Source organism: Zootoca vivipara, chromosome 10 (assembly GCF_965207765.1).
Source record: "Zootoca vivipara chromosome 10, rZooViv2.hap1.1, whole genome shotgun sequence".
Taxonomy (NCBI): Eukaryota; Metazoa; Chordata; class Lepidosauria; order Squamata; family Lacertidae; genus Zootoca; species Zootoca vivipara.
This window is the reverse complement of record NC_142593.1, coordinates 53,589,898-53,610,065: the sequence shown is the minus strand read 5'-3', so window position 1 is coordinate 53,610,065 and position 20,168 is coordinate 53,589,898. Positions and strand designations below refer to the sequence as shown.

At 46.6% G+C, this 20,168-nt stretch overlaps 1 protein-coding gene across 2 annotated transcripts in view; it reads right to left on the bottom strand.

Moving 5' to 3' along the window:
• Positions 1-20,168, bottom strand: part of ZBTB7C (zinc finger and BTB domain containing 7C) — an 84,254-nt gene that overhangs the window by 36,724 nt on the left and 27,362 nt on the right. The window contains exon 2 of one of the 2 annotated variants that reach the window (XM_060280373.2): positions 1,951-2,103. The exons of the other annotated variant lie outside the window; for it this stretch is intronic. Within the exon in view, the coding sequence (XP_060136356.1) occupies positions 1,951-2,003 (53 nt within the window). The 5' untranslated portion in view covers positions 2,004-2,103. The remainder of the gene's footprint in view (positions 1-1,950; positions 2,104-20,168) is intronic. 2 annotated transcript variants of the gene reach the window in all.

Below are 20,168 nucleotides of genomic sequence, written 5' to 3'. Positions count from 1 at the left end.
CATAGAGGCTAGTGGCGCGGAGAACCACGGCGCCAGGCGCTGGAGGGTGCTGGAAGGGCGCCAAGTGAGCGCAGGGATCCGGCGATCTGGCCAGGACTGCACTCCTTCTCTGAGGACTCCGCGCTGCGCCTCCTTCTCGTTTCCCCAGCGCTGGGTTCCGCTCAGTCGAGCTTCGCCACCAGCGCACACACAGTGCCCAAGCAGCTCTTGCTGGTCCCGCGGTGTGCGCGCTGGTGGCGAAGCTTGACTGAGCGGAACCCAGGGCTGGGGAAACGAGAAGGAGGCGCAGCGTGGAGTCCTCGGGGGTGGCCTCCCGCTGCTGCCGTGGTCCGCTTGGCACTCCCGGGCCCTTGGAGAGGCTCTGGAGGGGGGCGCTGGAGGGACCTAGCGCCAGGACGCTGGGTGGGCTTAAGACGGCCCTGCCTGCAACATTTCTCCAATGCAAATAGGGGTGGCCTATTCCATGATGATGATGATGATCATGATGATATTTATACCCCCACCCACCTGGCTAGGTTGCCCTAGGCACTCTGGGCGGCTTTGAACATATATAAAAGCATAATAAAACATTAAACATTTTTAAAAGCTTCTGCATACAGGACTGCTTTCAGGTGTCTTCTAAAGGTTTTATGGCTACTTATCTCCTTAGCTTGGGAGCAACCAGGAGCGCAGGAAGGGGGGCGGTGGGGGTGGTCCGCCCCAGGTGCCCTAACTGGGGGGGGGGTGACATCCGGCGCGTTGCCCACCCGTGCCTCGGATGTCCGCCATTGGCAGCACGCTCCATCCCTGTGGGCAGCTTGCTCCGCCCCTGGCTGCAGGGCGCACGCCGCTCTGGGTACCTGACCGTCTATCCCACACCTGGGAGGGAACCCTCCGTGCCATGCCCCCCTCAGGAGCATGCCACGCCCCCTTCAGGAGTGCGCCCGCCCTGGGCAGCATGGGCATATGCTCTGCCACTGCACCTACCACCACACCTTCCAACATTTCTCTGATGAAAATGGGGACGTCCTAAGGAAAAGCGGGACATTCCAGGATCAAATCAGAAACTGGGATGACGTCTGTAAAGCCAGGACTGCCCATGGAAAATTGGGGCACTTGTAAGGTGTGGGTGTGTGTGCTTGCGTGTGTGTGTTTGCACGTGCGTGTTTGCACGTGCGCACGTGCACACACACACACAAAGCTACTGGTCGCTAGTACTTCTGTAAGGCTGTAGTATGAATGCGAGAGCTGCCTTGGGCAGGATAATCCTTTGCCTCACAAACGACTCTCCTCCACTTTCTCTTCCACACAAATAGCAATCAAACTGACAACTGGACAGTTTGCACATATAGTACCAGGGAGGGTGTTTTCACAAATGAAAGCCATTCATCACCCAAGTATTTGCTGGACCCTGTAATTCCTCTGCTCAGTTATTTCCTGTTTGCTCCTTTTCTGTTGTCTGTCCGTGAATTTTTAATGCAGTTGGTTTTATTATTTGATTGTATTTAATGCTTGAAAAGAGGCACACAAGTCTCTTAATAAATGTAAAGAAATGCATGTGGAGGTTCCTGCTGGGACAAAACATCTGAGGGCTTTTAAAGTCTCTTTATTTATTTATTTATTTATTTATTTATTTATTTATTTATTTATTTATTTATTTCCCTCATTCTCTCTCTCTCCATATTGCCCAGAAAATGGACAAAATACAGTCGTTGTGCACATCTCCCAAAGTCTGTTGGTAGTGATGCATATTGGCTGGAGAATGCATATTCTTCAAGTTCTCTTGGAGGTTATGCACATTGACTGGGAAATGTGCACAATTCCCTCTTCATGGGTAGATGGTGTACACATTCTCCAGGAGGCCTGCTGAACATGCCCAGTGACCGTTTTTTATGCACATTAACCGCTCAATTTAAATTAAATACCCCCACCCTGAAAAAATAGGAGGGGAGGAGTTTTGCATATTCTTACCTGGGACTCTCAAGTAACAGGTTGCTAGTTGAGAACTGTGCAGTGGATCTCATCTATCTCTAAGCAGCATCGGAGTAACGGGACGGTAAATAAACTCTCCCCACTGCAGCCACTGTTGTTAGACCTGGGGCTTGAGCTGCCGCCAAATTTTACCTGGAGGGAAAATTCTGAGGTGAATTTTGAGGTTCCGGCTCAGGAGAAACACCTGGCAATCTTCAAAAAAATAAAAAACACCCTTTTGACAAAACTAGCAAAGTTTCCCTGAGGATTCTCTGTGAGAGCAGCCTTAACCTCGGCTACCAGCTGACCACAGTATTTGCTGAGCTTTGTCAAAAACTGAGGACAGGATGAACGCCTCTTCTCTGGCCCAAGGTCCCTCACTTCGAACCCACACCTGGGTGGGTCTTCCTGTCTGTCAACAAGACTCTTGGCAACCTGTGCCAATGTCAGAGCCAAAGCCCATGTTTATACGAGGACACATGATGGGGTAGGCTGAACGCTCGAAAGGATAAATTGGACAGTTTGACCGATAGGAAGCAAATGAATTTTTTTAAAAAATGATGAGTTTGAAGGAGAACTAAATGCACAAGTGTAAGATGGGAGGTTTATCTATCTATCTATTCAATCAATCAACCAACCAACCAATCTATACCCACACTTCCTCCCAAAGAAGCCCAGGACAGCAAGCAACAACAATGACAACAACATTTAAAAAGCATTCTCAAAACAGTTTTAAAGTATTCTCTCAAACAGTGATCAGCAAAAGTATTTTCCAGCCCTCAAATGCCTGGGGAAGAAAGAATGTATTGATATCCCTCCAAAAATTCAACAATGAGGGACACACCTTGTTCTGCAAATGGGGAGCCACCACTGAAGAGGCCCCGTCATGGGTCAACAGCATCTAGGCAGCCAACAAGGCCTCACCTGGCAATTGTAGGGTGTGAAATATTGGGGAAGGCACTCTTTTAGTTCACAGAACGTTTAGCACAATCATTTATATAGCTAGACTGGTGACTGGGAATGGCCACCGAGACCATATTACACCAGTCCTGAAAGATCTACATTGGCTCCCAGTACATCTCCGAGCACAATTCAAAGTTTTGGTGCTGACCTCTAAAGCCCTAAATGGCATCGGCTCTGTATACCTGAAGGAACGCCTCCACCTCCATCGTTCAGCCTGGACACAGAGATCCAGCTCTGCCTTCTGGCAGTTTCCTCACTGCGAGAAGTGAAGTTACAGGGAACCAGGCAGAAGGCCTTCTTGGTAGTGGCACCTTCCCTGTGAAACGCCCTCCCATCAGATGTCAAGGAAATAAACAACTACCTGACTTTTAGAAGACACCTGAAGGCTGCCCTGTTTAGGGAAGTTTTTAATGGTTGATGTTTTATTCTGTTTAATATTCTGTTGAGAGCTGCCCAGAGTGGCTGGGGGAACCCAGCCAGATGGGTGGGGTATAAATAATAAATTATTATTAATAATAATATATAATAAAAGATGGCAGGATCCCCTATAGGGAGCTAGCTTCAGGCACTAGGCCTGTTGGCAGATCAACTCTGTGTTATAGAGATGTCTGCAAACATGGCAGGAAGATAACCCTGCTATGTGGGAATCCCTTGCAGACGACTGCAGTGCCTGGAGACAGATGGTCAAGTTGTGTTTCCACTGCATTGACCAGAGGAGGAATGACTGCCGGAAGGAGCACAGAGAGAAGAAACTCCATGGTATATCTGCAGCAGCAGTACCAGACGCCTTCATTTGCCTCAGCTGCAACAAAACATGTCTCTTCCATGTCAGCCTCTACAGCCACAGCAGGCGCTGTAACTCCCCAACGGTTCGACTTCACCCCCAAAGGCACACTCCTCCATTGTCTCCCAAGACAGACAGATGCCAACTACACAAACATCCTTTTTAGGTACTTAAGCCCAAGCAATTTAGGGATCTCTAGTACTAACACCTTGAACAGGGCCCGGTAGCTCACTGGCAGCAGGACACGGGGTCACCCTATTTAGGAGGTGTGGCACGTCTTTAGGACAGGTGTGTGTGTGAAACTCAGCAGCGTTCCTCCCACTTGCCATCTTTAATTCCCCAGAATGCTATGGAACAATAATCCCCCAATTATTGAGAACTTCATTACACCCAAGATAAGGCTTTGTTTGGTTTCTGCCAACAGGGTGTAACTGACAGCCACTAAGAATGGGGGGGAAAGAAACCGAACCAAAGCAGCTGCTTTGCCCCAAGGGCCCATGCCAAAATTCCCAAGCCATTTAGTTAGGTAGCATCTCCCGAAAGTGGTTTAACAGTCAATCCCTCTTTCCAGGGGACTCTGGGAACCGTCACCTAACAACTCTCACGTCAGGGCTGGTTCAGCACAGAGACTCAGAGATGAGCAGTAAGTTGCTTCTTTATTCAAGAACGTGCCAGGATCTGAACATCGCACTTCCTCCTAAGGCTCCTTCCCAGCTGGCTGCCTTCCCAACAGTTGCAAACCCCTTCAAGGAGGGGCTCTCTGTGCCTTTTGTTCTGCTACATGCAATGCCCTCCTTGTTTTTGGAGACAGGGAGAAAGGGAGAGGAGAACCGTGGGACTGGCAGGGGCTAAAGATCTATGGCAGCCTCAGCCTCTTCCTCCTCACTCTCACACAAACCTGCTGCTTGCTCAGCCTCCAAACCATCTGCCCCACACTTCTTCCTCTGACCTGTATCCCACCACCAGTCTCCTGGCTCGGAGCCTTCCCGCTCTGATGCTTCCCTGGGGGGGGGGAGTTCCCTGGCTGTAGCCTCCCACCATTCTTCCTCGTCTAGCCAGTCCCTGACATCTCAGCAGCCTTAACAAATGAGTGCTCCCATAATCCTTTGAGGGAAGCTGTCAGTGATACAGCTTTCAACATATGGTGAGAATGTGGCGACAGGGGCCAACCAGAAGCATATGGGAAGCCCGCAGGCAGGATCTGAGTGTAGCAGATCTTCTCCTTAGTGATTTCCAGCAACCAATATTCGGAGGCACAGTGCCTCCTGATGTGGATTGTGTCCTTTAGTCCAGGGACGCGAATGGTGCTGTGGTCTAAACCACTGAGCCTCTTGGGCTTCCTGATCAGAAGGTTGGTGGTTCAAATCCCCGCGACGGGGTGAGCTCCCGTTGCTCTGTCCCAGCTCCTGCCAACCTAGCAGTTCAAAAGCACACCACTACGGCGGGAAGGTAAATGGAGTTTCCGTGCACTCTGGTTTCCGTCACTGTCCTCCGTGCACCAGTAGCGCTTTAGTCCTGCTGGCCACATGACCCGGAAAGCTGTCTGTGGACAAACACCGGCTTCCTTGGCCTGAAAGCGAGATGAGCGCCGCAACCTCATAGTCGCCTTTGACTGGTCTTAACTGCCAAGGGGTCCTTTACCTTTACCTTTTACCTACACACTGATTTCAGCCTCATGTCCCAAAAGCACCCCTGGCATGTCGCCAATCTATATAACAGGCTTGGATTTTGCTTTTGAGGCCTTTGTTCTGAAGGATTCCAGACACTGTACCACAGTTAAGGAAGCCATGTGAACAAGCGAGGAGACAAAAATGCCCCCTGCTTTTCACAATTCTCGTTCTTGAGCGGGGTGAGAAGCGGGGAAAAGGAAGAAAATGTTACCCTCCCGTGTAATCCTCAGAGACCTGCAAAAATAGATTTCCTTTGCCTGGGGCTCAGGTTCCACCTGCAACTCAGCAGCCCTGATAATGTTTGGGTTCTGTCAGCTGCCCTCCTTTAATGGGACGAGAATTCAGGATAAATGAACCTGCCTTTCACCTTAGTGACTAAATGAATTGCAATGTTTTGAATACATGTCTCATGTGCTCTGTGTTCAGCTCTGTGAGTACCACTGGATAAAAACAACACACGTACACACACAATCAATATGCTTATCCAGCCAAGGTAGGGGTTTGCTAGGAAGGAGATCAAGCTGGTGCAACATAGTGGTTAAGAGATTTGAGTGATGACTCAGGAAATCCTCCTTTTCAACAAGTTGCCTGGCCCATGAGCCTCAAACAAAGCCGTACTCTCCCAAGCCCACATTCCCAGCATGTTCGCACTTCTGTCTCAGAGACGTCTACGCTGGCTTGGCCATGTCCACAAAATAGAAGGTGGCAGGATCTCCAAGGACTTGCTCTATGGGGAGCTGCCTTCAGGCATCAGGCCCGTTGGCAGACCAACTCTGTGTTACAAAGATGTCTGCAAACGGGACGGGAAGGCTGGCAAGTGGCAACATTAACCCTGCCCTGTGGGAATCCCTTGTAGAAGACCACTGTGCCTGGAGACAGGCAGTCAAGTTGTGCGTTCATAGCAGTGACTAGAGGAGAAATGACTGCAGAGAGAAGAAATGCCATGGGGCAGCTTCAGCAGCACAACTGGACACCTTCATCTGCCCCAGCTGCGACAAAACATGTCTCTCCCATGTCGGTATCTACAGCCACAGCAGTTGCTACAACCTTCCAACAGTTTGACCTCACCCCCAAAGGCTCACTCCACCATTGTCTCCCCAGGCAGACAGATGCCAGCTACAACTGCCTGGCATGAACTCACGAAGCAAACCTCTCTTTCTGCCTCACCTCCCTCACCTGTAACATTGGGGTAACACCTGTCTTGTCGAATTGGTGTAACACAAGGGTGGCAAACAGGATTTGCTGGCAGCCCAGGGCCTGAGCTCCCCTTGACCCCCAAGGGCCACTCACTTGCCTATCACCTTCTATCAAGTAGCCCAGAGGTTTTCAGAGACATGTTAATGTATCGCGTTGGGTGAACCCCTTAGGCCAGGGCCCCCAAACTAAGGCCCGGGGCCCGGATGCGGCCCAATCACCTTCTAAATCCGGCCTGCGGACGGTCTGGGAATCAGCATGTTTTTACATGAGTAGAATGTGTCCTTTTATTTAAAATGCATCTTTGGGTTATTTGTGGGGCATAGGAATTCGTTCATATATTTTTTCAAAATATAGTCCGGCCCCCCCACAAGGTCTGAGGGACAGTAGACCGGCCCCCTGTTGAAAAAGTTTGCTGACCCCTGCCTTAGGCGCTAAGATCAGACCCATTTGCGTAAAACACCTTGGTGGTTGTTGCCCTTGGAAGCAATGAGTGTGAAAAAGATAAATATCAGTAAAAATTGGGTAATGTATGAAATGTTAGTAAGAGAGGAGAGAAATATTTGGAAAATTAAACCTTATGAAGAAGTAAAGGAATATGTGAATGGCTGGTTGCACTATCGCCAAATTAATGAAATGTTTAAAGAGGACTAAAAAAAATGGATTTGGACAGAATAAATCAAAATTTGAAGTGGAAATATTGAATAACAATTGTAAAATATTGTCAAAAATGGATAAATTGCTGTTGGAATGGCATTTGAAAGATGAGGAGGTGAAGTCGGTAATAATACATTGGGCCAAAGATTTTGGGTATAATATACAATTGAAAGATTGGGAGAAATTGTGGAAAGAAGGAATGAAATTTACAGCATGTAATGCTTTGAAAGAAAATGTGATGAAAATGATGTACAGATGGTATATTACACCAGTGAAATTAGCTAAAATGTATAAAACATGCAATAAATGTTGGAAATGCAAGGAAAAAGAGGGAACCTTTTATCATCTGTGGTGGGAATGTAAAAAAGTTAAAAGAGTTTCTGGGAAATGATATATAATGAGATGAACAAAACGTTGAAATATACATTCATTTAAAAAAACCAGAAGTATTTTTACTTGGTATTATTGGTGAGGGCATTAGCAGACAAGATGGCAAATTGTTTTTATACGCAATCATGGCAGCAAGAGTATTACTGGCACAGAAATGGATGCAAGAAGAATTACCGACGAAAGAAGAATGGCAGATGAAATTAATGGACTATGCAGAATTAGAGAAAATGACAGGAAGTATTCGAAACCGGTGGGATCAGAGGTTCCTAGAAGATTGGAGTAAATATATGAACTATTTCAAAATCAATTTCTATTTCATTATTTGATTTTATTGACATCTTATGCTCTTTTAAAATGTGTTGAGGGGTGTTGTTGGGTGGCTGTTGTTGTTTTTACTTATGTATTTTGTAGTTTTATATTCTGATTTTATCCTGTGAAACGCCCTGAAGGTATATGGCAGTATAATAATAATAATAATAATAATAATAATAATAATAATAATAATAATCTGCTCACTCTGTGTTCCTGTATTCAAACATTTGATCGAGCCACACTTCCCATCCAGAATAAATCAGTTAATTTCGTCTTTGTTTCCTCCTCCTCCTCCTCCTCCTCCTCCTCCTCCTCCTCCTCCTCCTCCTCTCTCTTAAAATATTAAAAATAAAAGTGCAATGTACTTTTGGTGAACCCATGTCATATATCACAGATGTTAAACTAACAGCTCTGTACTTATTCCACATTGTTTTACTTCTAGCACAAAGCTCACCCACCCAAGATCGCCTTTCAGATGAGAATCAGTTTTGTGCCAATTTCAATCTGAAGACTGAGAAGCACATTTGTTCAACGCAACATCCATAATATAATCACTGCTGAGGTTTTCAGAGACTCGTGACTATAGCAAGCCCCATGGTATATACTCTCAACTAGGGAGAGAAAAACTAAGATTTGACAAATGCACAAATCTGGCAATTGCATTTTCTCATTTTCCCAATCTCCAGTTTGTCTCGCTTTTGCATCAGTGTGTGAATTTGTGTGTTTTCATGTGCATCTCTTCCTCATTTTTTGTATGCCATTCATGCTTCTGGCACCCAAAGCCCTATAGAGTTTGGGACCAGGATGCCTAAACGATTGTCTCATCCCTTGTACAGTATACCAAATCAATCACTGCGCTCCCCTTAAATATTAGCCAGGCACCATCTTACTTTTTCAGAAAGAAGAGCTCTTTCCCAGCCTATTTCTGCGCTGGAATTGTTTTAAGATATTTTCAGAACTTTCAAATCTTTCAACACTTGGGCGTTCACCACCCTGAGCTACTTTGTGAGGAAGGGCAGGATATATACTGAATAATAATTAAACAAATGCATTATTACTCCAAAATGGCATCAAAAAAGAAATATGAAAGGGCAGGCTTTAAGGATCCATACTGATAAAAAAAAGAGAGAGCAAGATGTAGCCCTTTGATTATTTTGTTTGTTTATTGCATTTAAAACCCGCATTTAAAACCCACTTTTCTTTCAAGGTGCCATACGTGGTCCTCCGCACTCCTCACATAATCCCCAAAACAACCCTTTGAGGTAGGCTAAGCTTTGGTCTAGGAGCTGAGAGAACGGATCCATTTCTCAAGTTACCATGCTAGGTAATTCTGTGGCGTTCCTCAAGACCCACCAAAGCTGTTTTGTGTCTGAGAGGAACCTGTAGCCTGGTTAAATGCAGATTCTAGAATACCAGGCTTCCCTGCATGTGCATGGTTTTCACATACATTTTTTCCTACCCCACTCTCAACAAAACTGTATTCCCCTCCAACCTCTCCTCCATTTACTTCACGGCAAAGACTGCGGTGGCTTCCTCTCTGTTTATTTATTTATTTTTACAATTGCACATACAATTTGAAGCTGCAATTTTAAAGAGAGAGAGAGAGAGTTCACTAGGTGGTTTGCTCCTCAGACTTCTAGAAAAAGCCTTTTCTATGGCAATGAAACTTGACCCCAGGGCCTGGTTGAATCCATTCAGCTTAATTTGGGCACTGAAAGGAGGAGGAGGAGGAGGTGGTGGTTGCAGAGGAGTCAAAGTCTGCAGTCCATCTAGTCGATCTTTCCTGACATGTCACACAAAAACCCTCCGATGCACAAGGGAGCTAGTGTTGTGCAATGATGTCGTTGGTAATGTAATGGTGTGGCTGTATCCTGGGGCCTGGGCTCAGGCTGCAGTGCTGGAGAAACACTGCAAAAGTCCTAAATTGTCAGGCAGGGCTCAGCTTCCTGGGGAACTGTGAGCATTTTCCTTAAAAAAAAAAAGAGTTTCTGGCCTTTACGTCTGAGAAGGCAGCATCAAAACTGTGTGGGAAACACCCCGTAAAATCTCAGAAGTTAGAGCGAGGGGCGAGGTGAGGATGCTTCTGAAAGGTTTTCACAAGACCACCAGATACGGATAACCAATGTAAACAAAAAACAGCCACAAAAAGCACAAATAAAATATGGAACCCTCTCTTAAAGGTAGCTCCTAGTTCAGGGGGTCAGTAAACTAACAGATTGAGGTTGAATCCTGACAAGACAGAAGTGCTGTTCGTGGGGTACAGGAGGCGGGCAGGTGTGGAGGATTCCCTGGTTCTGAATGGGGTAACTGTGCCCCTGAAGGACCAGGTGCGCAGCCTGGGAGTCATTTTGGACTCACAGCTGTCCATGGAGGTGCAGGTCAATTCTGTGTCCACGGCAGCTGTCTATCAGCTCCATCTGGTACGCAGGCTGAGACCCTACCTGCCTGCAGACTGTCTCGCCAGAGTGGTGCATGCTCTAGTTATCTCCCGCTTGGACTACTGCAATGCGCTCTACGTGGGGCTACCTTTGAAGGTGACTCGGAAACTACAACTAATCCAGAATGCGGCAGCTAGACTGGTGACTGGGAGTGGCCACCGAGACCACATAACACCGGTCTTGAAAGATCTACATTGGTTCCCAGTACGTTTTGGAGCACAATTCAAAATGTTGGTGCTGACCTTTAAAGCCTTAAATGGCCTCGGTCCAGTATACCTGAAGGAGCGTCTCCACCTCCATCATTCTGCCTGGACACTGAGGTCCAGCACCGAGGGCCTTCTGGCGGTTCCCTTGTTGCAGGGAACTAGGCAGAGGGCCTTCTCAGTGGTGGCACTGGAAGTCACTTCTATGCAACTTCTGGACATGCGTAGAAGCGACTTCCGATGCTGCTCCGTCCATGCCTGGGCACCGAAAAGTGGGCAGAGCGGCACCGGAAGTCGCTTCTATGCATGTCCGGAAGTTGCATAGAAGTGACTTCCGGTGCCACTCTACCCGATTTTCAGTGCCCAGGCATGGGCGGAGCGGCACCGGAAGTCGCTTCTACGCATTTCCGGGTAGCGACGCTACCCATGGACACCGGAAATTGGGCGGCGCCAGCACCCAAAATGGAGCCTCCCTGGCAGGTAGGAAATTGGGGGATTTCCGGGATTTTTTTTCAGTTCGGGAGACCAGCGGGAAACGGATTAAAATCCGGGGGTTTCCCACGAAAAATGGGAGACTTGGCAGCTATGTTGTCCTGTGTCTGGAATGAAAATTGGTTCAGAAAATGTGATTGCTATCCATTGTTTTTGTTTCTTTCAGTCCACAAAAAAAGAAGAAAGAAAGAAACAGAATGGGTTACTCCCCACCCCATTTGCTCTGCATTTCCTTTGGGGCTGCAATAGCATCATGACCATGCAACTGACATAATTAACAGAATTAATTACGCAAATGGCATAAGTGGTGTAATTTTGCTACAGGAGACAGAGAGAGAAATAATGTAGTTTTTGGCGGAAGACAAACTGCAGCAGAACAGAAACACTACTGCGTGTGATGCATCTAGGGTGGAACGTAAATTGATGCCTTATCACATCCATACTCTAAGCCCCCATTTGCTTCCAGCTGAGCCAACATTATTATTTTTTTACATTTGCACCTCTCACTTGTCATGGAAAGCCCCCAGCAACTTCAGCGACTCCTGTTCCTGCTTGCTTTCGACTATGCTTCAGCACCTAGATGACTCGGGCAAGTGAGCCAAGCCACAAGCGATGGTGGGAAACAGCTCCACCCAATGGTTTTATGACAAGGACCTGGTTATTAATCAAACGATTTGCACAGCAGTGCTACCAAACACCTTGGCAGTAGCTGGGGCTCTCTTTGGTTATGACCTTACATGCTTCTCTCACTTTCTTCTGCCAGCTTTCTAATGGGAACATAAATCTCAAAAGAATATTTTAAGCGCCTTATTTCGCTTCCTTTCCCCCCTTTTTTTTGGGGGGGGGGAAGACTGCAGACTCTATTGCTGAGATAATAAGAGCAGTATTTGGAGTCACCATTAAGTCCAAGAAGATGTGGTCGTCTGTTGACCCCAAGCTATAATTGCCAAACAGACATTTTAAGCAGAAAAGTCTTTCTAACAAGCCCAGCCATTAAAACTTATTTCGGCTTCTAATTCCAGGTGGGAAGGATGTGGTTTTAATTAGGGGGCTGTGCCTTGTTTTCAACAATACAGGTACGAGAAAGGTTAAGGTCCGCCCCCTTCCATATGCCCACCTTGTGCGTGGCTATTTAAAATAATAATAATAATAATAATAATAATAATAATAATAATATACCCTCACATTTTCTCCTTAAAACATTGCACTGTCCATAGCACTGGATGGTAAGCTAAAGGACAACTAACCAGAGCTAACAAAGAAATCACCTTTAAGCAGCAGAGAGTACATTGGAGGAACAGGCAGACTGCCTGGATTACCCGCATAAGGCAAGACAGCGGTTGAAGCAGAGTCAATGTGAACTCAAGGTCATTTATCGCATTAGAGATTGATTGACTGGCTTAATTTACTACAGCAGCACACTTATGCAGAACTACTTTGCCTTTTTTTTAAAAAAAAGAACCTGTTTTTAAAAGGTATATCCCATTTTTCGTTTTGCATTCTTGAGACCCATCAGAAAGCTTCCGCCATAAAAACGACACAAAAACAACAGCACCCTACGACCAAACGCAATTACAGACTCAAAGCAAATGAAGAGTAAAGGAATCAAATGATCAATGTCTCTCTAAAGCCTAGCAGAGGACATTGCCATCGCGGGTTTCCTGAAACCCCAGCAGATCAGGCTTGAGGTGCTTCTCAGAGAACCAAGTTTCAAATAAAAGAAAAGGAGGGGGGGAGTGCCATTGATATCCATTTAAGCAAGATTGACTTCTAGATCTACTAGTCTTTCCTTCCAATGAAGTTGGCAGGAAGTCAGTTCAGAAGCAAAAACAAAGGAAATACTTCCTTACAAAAGAAACAATCCATTTATTGGATTACTGTAACTCCTAGAGGAGAGAGGCAGCCAGGTGTGTTGGACTACAGCTCCCATCATCCTTGGCCATGGAAGCTGGGAGTTGTAGTCCAACAACATCACATTGAAACTGCTGTTTCATGGAGGGAAGGCTAACCAACTAGCATTAACCATGACAGCTAAATGGAGGCTTAATGTTGAGGCTCAATGTGGATGCTAATTATTATTATTATTATTATTATTATTATTATTATTATTATTATTATTTATACCCCGCCCATCTGGCTGGGTTCCCCAGCCACTCTGGGTGGCTCCCAACCGAATATTAAAACACAATACAGCATTATATGATGGTGTTTCCTGCTCGGCAGGGGGTTGGACTGGATGGCCCTTGTGGTCTCTTCCAACTCTACGATTCTATGATTAAACATTAAAAACTTCCCTAAACGCGGGTGGCACTGTGGTCTAAACCACTGAGCCTCTTGGGCTTGCCGATCGGAAGGTCAGCGGTTTGAATTCCTGCGGCGGAGTGAGCTCCCGTTGCTTGGTCCCAGCTCCTGCCAACCTAGCAGTTCGAAAGCACGTCAAAGTACAAGTAGATACTTGTACCTACCTTCTCTGGCGGGAAGGTAAACGGCATTTCTGTGTGCTGCCCTGGTTCACCAGAAGCGGCTTGGTCATGGTAACCACATGACCCAGAAAAACTGTCGGCTCCCTCGGCCAGTAAAGCGAGATGAGCGCTGCAACCCCAGAGTCGTTTGCGACTGGACTTAATAGTCGGGGTCCTTTACCTTTACCCTTTTAAACATTCTTATGACCATCATGTTACACTTGTACATTTCTCAAAAGCATCTTTCTGGACACGGGACCAGAATGCTGGAAAATGTGGGCATTTCTGTTCAGGTTCATTAAGCTAATGTGGGGATGTGTGAATTCATTTTTATGTCACCTTTCTGCCAAGGCATCCAATTCTAAATATTGGAATAAACAAATGCTACAAAAATATTCTCAGGCCAGTTTCAGGAGCGGACGGCATGAGCTCAGTGGCCTGGGCTTCCTTGCTCAAGGACTTGGACCAGTAAGATTCGGCCTTTGCCATCCAGGAAACTGACGGGGTGATATGGGCCATGTTGTGGAGGAAGAGAGCTCATTTATGTCTCTCTGGATTTCTCAGAGGAAGGCCGGTCCGAATGTGTGATAGATGGAGAGAGGCTTACAGCCAAGATACACCACACATAAAATAAGATATGAAATGATTTAATAAAAGAGATCTAGCAATGTTAATACCTCATTCTCCTAGCAACCTAGCCCCAAGCACAAAAAGCCAGGCCAAGAAAATAGGACTACCATGGGTAGGCAAACTAAGGCCCAGGGGCCGGATCTGGCCCAATCGCCTTCTAAATCCGGCCCGCAGATGGTCCGGGAATCAGTGTGTTTTTACATGAGTAGAATGTGTGATTTTATTTAAAATGCATCTCTGGGTTTTCTGTAGGGGCATAGGAATTCATTCTTTTTTTCTTTCTTTCTGTACAAAATATAGTCCGGCCCCCCACAAGGCCTGAGGGACAATGGACCGGCCCCCTGCTGAAAAAGTGTGCTGACACCTGAAAATCACGTGGTAAAAGTCCTGTCGAGTGGGTCTGCATGTGTTAAAACTCCCTGCATAGAGAAAGGTAGCCCTTCAGAGAAAGAGCCTACGGTGTGCTAGCTATCCACGTGGAGGACCTAACGGCAGACACCTGAATTCCAAACTCCACATAAATAACTACCCTGAAACACTGTAGCAGGACTTTTTGGGAAGCGTCTGAAACCAGTTTTAGAGGTGACACACCACTTTTAATTAAAAAAAAAGGAAGAACAACAACGAGTCACTACTAGGCACACAACAAAGATGCAACCCTTAAGAGCATCGTGATTTATATAATTAACCCACACCCCAAAATCTATTGCTGCAATTACCGTTTATGCAGGGCTGGCTCAAGCTATTCTATTGCCCAAGGCAAAAGCTCATCCTGACACCTTCCCAGGTGGGTTTGGGTTTTGGTTTTGTTCTGCTGCAGACACTGCTCCCTATTGTGAAGGGAAGGGAGTTTCACCCAGCTCACTTCAATTGTTGTTGTTGTTTAGTCGTTTAGTCGTGTCCGACTCTTCGTGACCCCATGATCCAGAGCACACCAGGCACTCCTGTCTTCCACTGCCTCCCGCAGTTTGGTCAGACTCATGTTGGTAACTTCGAGAACACTGCTCACTTCAATAGGGATTGGCAAATCCATCCATTTAATTTCTCTCAATTTTTCTGGACTTCAGATCTCCACATTTCCAAAGCAATTTGCATGAAAAATCAAAATGAAGTCCTCGTGAATATTCGCCAGTATTTTAGATAAAAAATATCTTGACATACACATTTCTGCATACAGTTTTGCCTGATATGCACATTTTTTTTGCAAGCAATCTGGCCTAACGAAATGCTTTTTGAAATTATTGCATTCTCTAATACTGTGCATTTTAATCTATTACTTTATCACAATACACACTTTTTTTTTTTGCACACATTATTTCATCACAACCATGCATCCTGTCCTGATGTACAGTATATTTTGCTGTAGGAGGCTTGGTTTGGTCCAAATTGTGCATACACTACCAGAGCTAACGTGAAATACATTGCTTCTGGTAAAACTTGTTTCCTGGGCTTTTTAGACTCGTCTACCCATGTACTATCCATGTACCCATGAGGGACGCGGGTGGCGCTGTGGGTTAAACCACAGAGCCTAGGGCTTGCCAATCAGAAGGTCGGTGGTTCGAATCCCCGCAACGGCAGGGCCGTCTTAAGCACCTTTGGCGCCGTGGTGTGACGGATCCCGCCGCCGCCCCGTTTTCCAGCGCGACGGGTGGCCGGGCGGCCAGGCTCAGCGTGCAGCGCAGTCGCCGAAGGCGCTGTTGCGCTACGGGCAGGCAGGCAGGCTTGCTGTGCGGCGGAGCGGCCGGTGAGCAGGCGGGCTGCGAGGCGCCCCCCCCCCGGCGGGCTGGCGCCATGGTGCCCTGTGCCACCCAGCCTGCCCGTAGAGCCGGCCCTGCACAACGGGGTGAGCTCCCGTTGCTCGGTCCCAGCTCCTGCCAACCTAGCAGTTCGAAAGCATGTCAAAGTGCAAGTAGATAAATAGGTACCGCTCTGGTGGGAAGGTAAACGGCGTTTCCATGCACTGCTCTGGTTCGCCAGAAGTGGCTTTGTCATGCTGGCCACATGACCTGGAAGCTGTATGCCGGCTCCCTCGGCCAATAACGTGAGATGAGCGCCGCAACCCCAGAGTTGGTCACGACTGGACCTAATGGTCAGGGGTCCCTTTACCTTTACCTTTTACCCATGTACTATCTGAAACCGAAGGGGTGGATTGGTTGCCAGCTGTGAAATTTCCCCCCAGCTCTCCTACCCCAGTAATAGAGCACCTGTCAGAGGCCAGAAACCTTGATGCCTATGCTCTACACCAGTGTTTCCCAACCTTGTGCCTCCAGATGTTTTTGGACTACAACTCCCATCATCCCTAGCTAGCAAGACCAGTGGTCAGGAATGATGGGAATTGTAGTCCGAAAACAGCTGGAGGCACAAGGTTGGGAAACACTGCTCTACACTTCCTCTGTTAGAGGCTTCTGAATTGCTGGACGCCAGGAAGAAAGAGTGTGTTCCCTCAGGTGCTGCTTTCCGGGTTCCTATGGACATCTGGTTGGCCTTCTGAGAGAAGGATGCTGGACTAGATGGGCCATTGGCCTGATCCCGCTCCTTATGCCCGTACATTCTCAGCCTATTGGATTGGGATGTATAAACAGCTGGGAAAGTGTTTCGTTTTTTTGTGAGAGCACTAAAAAAAAAAAAGCAGCACTTTGGAGGGGGAAGATTAAAGGAGCCCCCCCCCAAGACATCACGAGCTGGGAAATTTCAAGAAATCATTCAGCAAACAATAAAAGCTTCTTTGCAATCTGCACAAGGGGCCGACAGTGCGGAGGGAAAGAGTCAGCCTTCAAAATATGATAGCGACGCATCGGAAACGAGGATATTCAGAGACGCAGCCCATTTGTTAAGCGGCCACTTTCCTGTCATCCTCAAGGAAGATGGAGGGGGTGTAGAGCTGCTTGAGACAGGTGTCGTATTTCACGGCGAAAAAGTGGAGATGATCTGCAGATAGCAGTGGGGAAAGGCTCCTGAAGAGATTTCAGCCTCACAAGAAAAGGCAGGATGCTAGCTCCAGACACTCTGAGGAAATGCTTCAGGGAGAAGCAAGTACTTGCCTTGCATGGATAATGAGTAGTGGTTATTATTATTATTAATTCATGCATCTACTATATATATTGAAAAGTTGTTTGCTATGTATTTGGACACCTCTTAAGACATTGCATCCAAATTTTGCACCATGGTTCCTGACAAGGCAAAGCTGCTCTTCATCTATGCTTGGATACAACAGGGCGCCATTTTGAATCAAGATGGTGGAGTGAACCTTTCGAAACGGGACCAATTTTAACCACTGGTCAACCCCTCACTGTTTTGTTTTGTTTGTTTGTTTCTTAAGCGTTCCCAAATAACACTGGGTATGAGGCTGTTAGTTCTGTATAAAACAAAGAATATTCACACTTCACAGACTATCATAAAAATGATAGCTGCCCCTGAGGCACTTACAATGTTTTATGACTACCAAGGTTCAGCTTACAGCCTTCCGACTTTTTACATTTGATTTTTGTTTGCTGTCCATAACTTGCCTATTTTCTCTCCTGAGGCTGCCTTCTTGTTGCAACGATACAGCGCTTTTCTGAGCATTTAAAACAGCATCACGTTTGTACCTGAAAATAGGCAGCCAGTCGTTCCTGGCACATTCTTTTGCCATTGTGATTTCCATGCAGAAGGTTACTGCTTGGACACTATCAGATGTTTCCTGAGATGTAATTCGGGATCAATCATGTCACATTTTAAAGTCTTTTGAAGTTATGCAGGGTGCGAAGAAAGTAGAGAGGGATGTGTTCCCCCTGCCCCCGCCACCACAATAATACTATAATTTGGAGGTCATCCAATGAAGCTGATTGAAGATTCAGGACAGACCAAAGGAAGTACAGTCATACCTTGGAAGTCGAACAGCTTAGTTCCCGAATGTTTTCGCTCCCGAACGCCGCAAACCCGGTAGTGACTGTTCCAGTTTGCGAACTATTTTTGGAAGCCAAACGTCCGGTGGGGCTTCCACGGCTTCCGATTGGCTGCAGGAGCTTCCTGCAGCCAATCAGAAGCCACACTTTGGTTTTTTGAATGCTTTGGAAGTCAAACAGACTTCCAGAATGGATTCCGTTTGACTTCCGAGGTACGACTGTAGTCCTTCTTAGCTAAACTGCAGAATTCACTCCCACAAGATGGCCACCATCTTGGATGGTTCATGGGGAACATGGCTATCAACTGCTACTAGCCACAAAGGCTACATTCTACCTCCACTGTGGACAGAGTGGAGAGAGTGTTGTTCCACCCAGGTCTTGCTTGCGAGCTTCCCATTAGACCATCTGCGTGGCCACTGGGAGGACAGGCTGCCGGACTACATGGGCTTTTGGCCTGATCTGGAAAGGCCCCTTTAACATCCCACCCTCCCACTTTAATTTTTTAAAAAAATTTTATTATACAATACAGTCATAGCAAAGCAAGGCAAAGAACAGCTACAGCATCATTTTACATGGTCTTAAAACATTGGCAGTGCATAAAGGTTCTCCACAGAGACAGCTTTGTGAGGCTGGTGGGAGAGCTTTACTTTCTTCTTCCCTTATGGATGGAAAAAAAGGGGGGGAGACCAGGTGTCATCAAAGGTATTTTTCTTTATGACCCCATTTGCAACTCTTCTTAAGCCCATATAGTCGTTCTGAACTAGCTATATCCCAAAAATTATTGCACCAGCTCCCAAGAGGTAGCCCCAACCTGGGATTTCCAGTGATATGCTATCACTAGATGTGCGGCTACCAGTAGAAAAAGAATTAAATCTTTAAGCTGAATAGTAGGTTTGGAATCTGGGTTTAGGGAAAGCAGGGCTTAGGCTGGGTTTGGCAATGGGGTTGTTTAACCATTTTGGAGGTAATACCGAAAACCCTGATCCAAAATATATTAACAATTTTGCATCCCCGCCAAGCAAGCACTCCCACCTCCGAAACTATTTACCACCTTGAACCCATATCCTTTTCTCATCTGTTGCAATTCTGCTACTCTCCCCTACAACACCTCTCCCTGTCTCTTTCTCCAAGGTGCCTTTACCTATCTGGGTGTGAGAACTTCATTTTAAACCATACTTTGCTTCCTCGATCGCCACACACAAATTATTTGAAGGCAGTGGACTCTGTGGCAGCCTCAGGCGTCTGGAGTTCCAGGCAGGGGCCACTCCCAGCCCTACCTAGAGACACTGGGGACTGAATGAAAGGCCCCAAACCAGCCACACACTCTCCTGCACAAACGTACACACGCTCGCTGGAGGTCTGCCTTTTTATTAGCCTTTTGCAATGTGTATTTTGGTGCTCTGGAGGCTGTGCGTTCCCCCGCTCCTCTTGTGCTGGGCACGTCAAACAGGACACTAATTAAATCCTCTAATCCTTTCAGGAAACAGAAATAATTATACTCGGCAAAGGGACTCTTCAGTGGGCGGGTTAGATCTGCTGACTCTCATCGGTGCCTGTATCATGAGGATGGGATGAGAGAGTGGGCTTGTGAACTTGGAGCAACAGGCAAGGACACACATGTCACCCACACAATCTGCCCATGGAGTAAGCAGGAGGGAGGTGGAAGAACAGTCTATCCTGTTCTTTTCATAGGCTCTCTCTTTATTTGTATGGGGGAGGGGATACTCCTACTTTTTCTAATCGCAAAGTCTTTGATCAGACCCTCAAAATTAATCCAACATTAACACATCAAGCAAATATCACCAGTGTTGAAGCAATGATTCTTCAACATCAACTTCGTTGGACTGGTCATGTTGTGCGGATGCCTGATTATCGTCTTCCAAAGCAACTACCCTATTCTGAACTATAAATTGGAAAGCGTAATGCTGGTGGTCAACAAAAGAGGTTTGAAGACTCTCTCAAGGCAAATCTTAAAAAATGTAGTATAAACACTGGGAAACACTGGCCTGTGAGCACTCCAATTAGAGAACAGCCTTTACCAAAGGTGTCATGGGCTTTGAAGACACTCGAACTCAGGACGCAAGGGAGGAACGTGCTAAGAGGAAGTCACGCTTTACAAATTCACACCGTGATCAACTC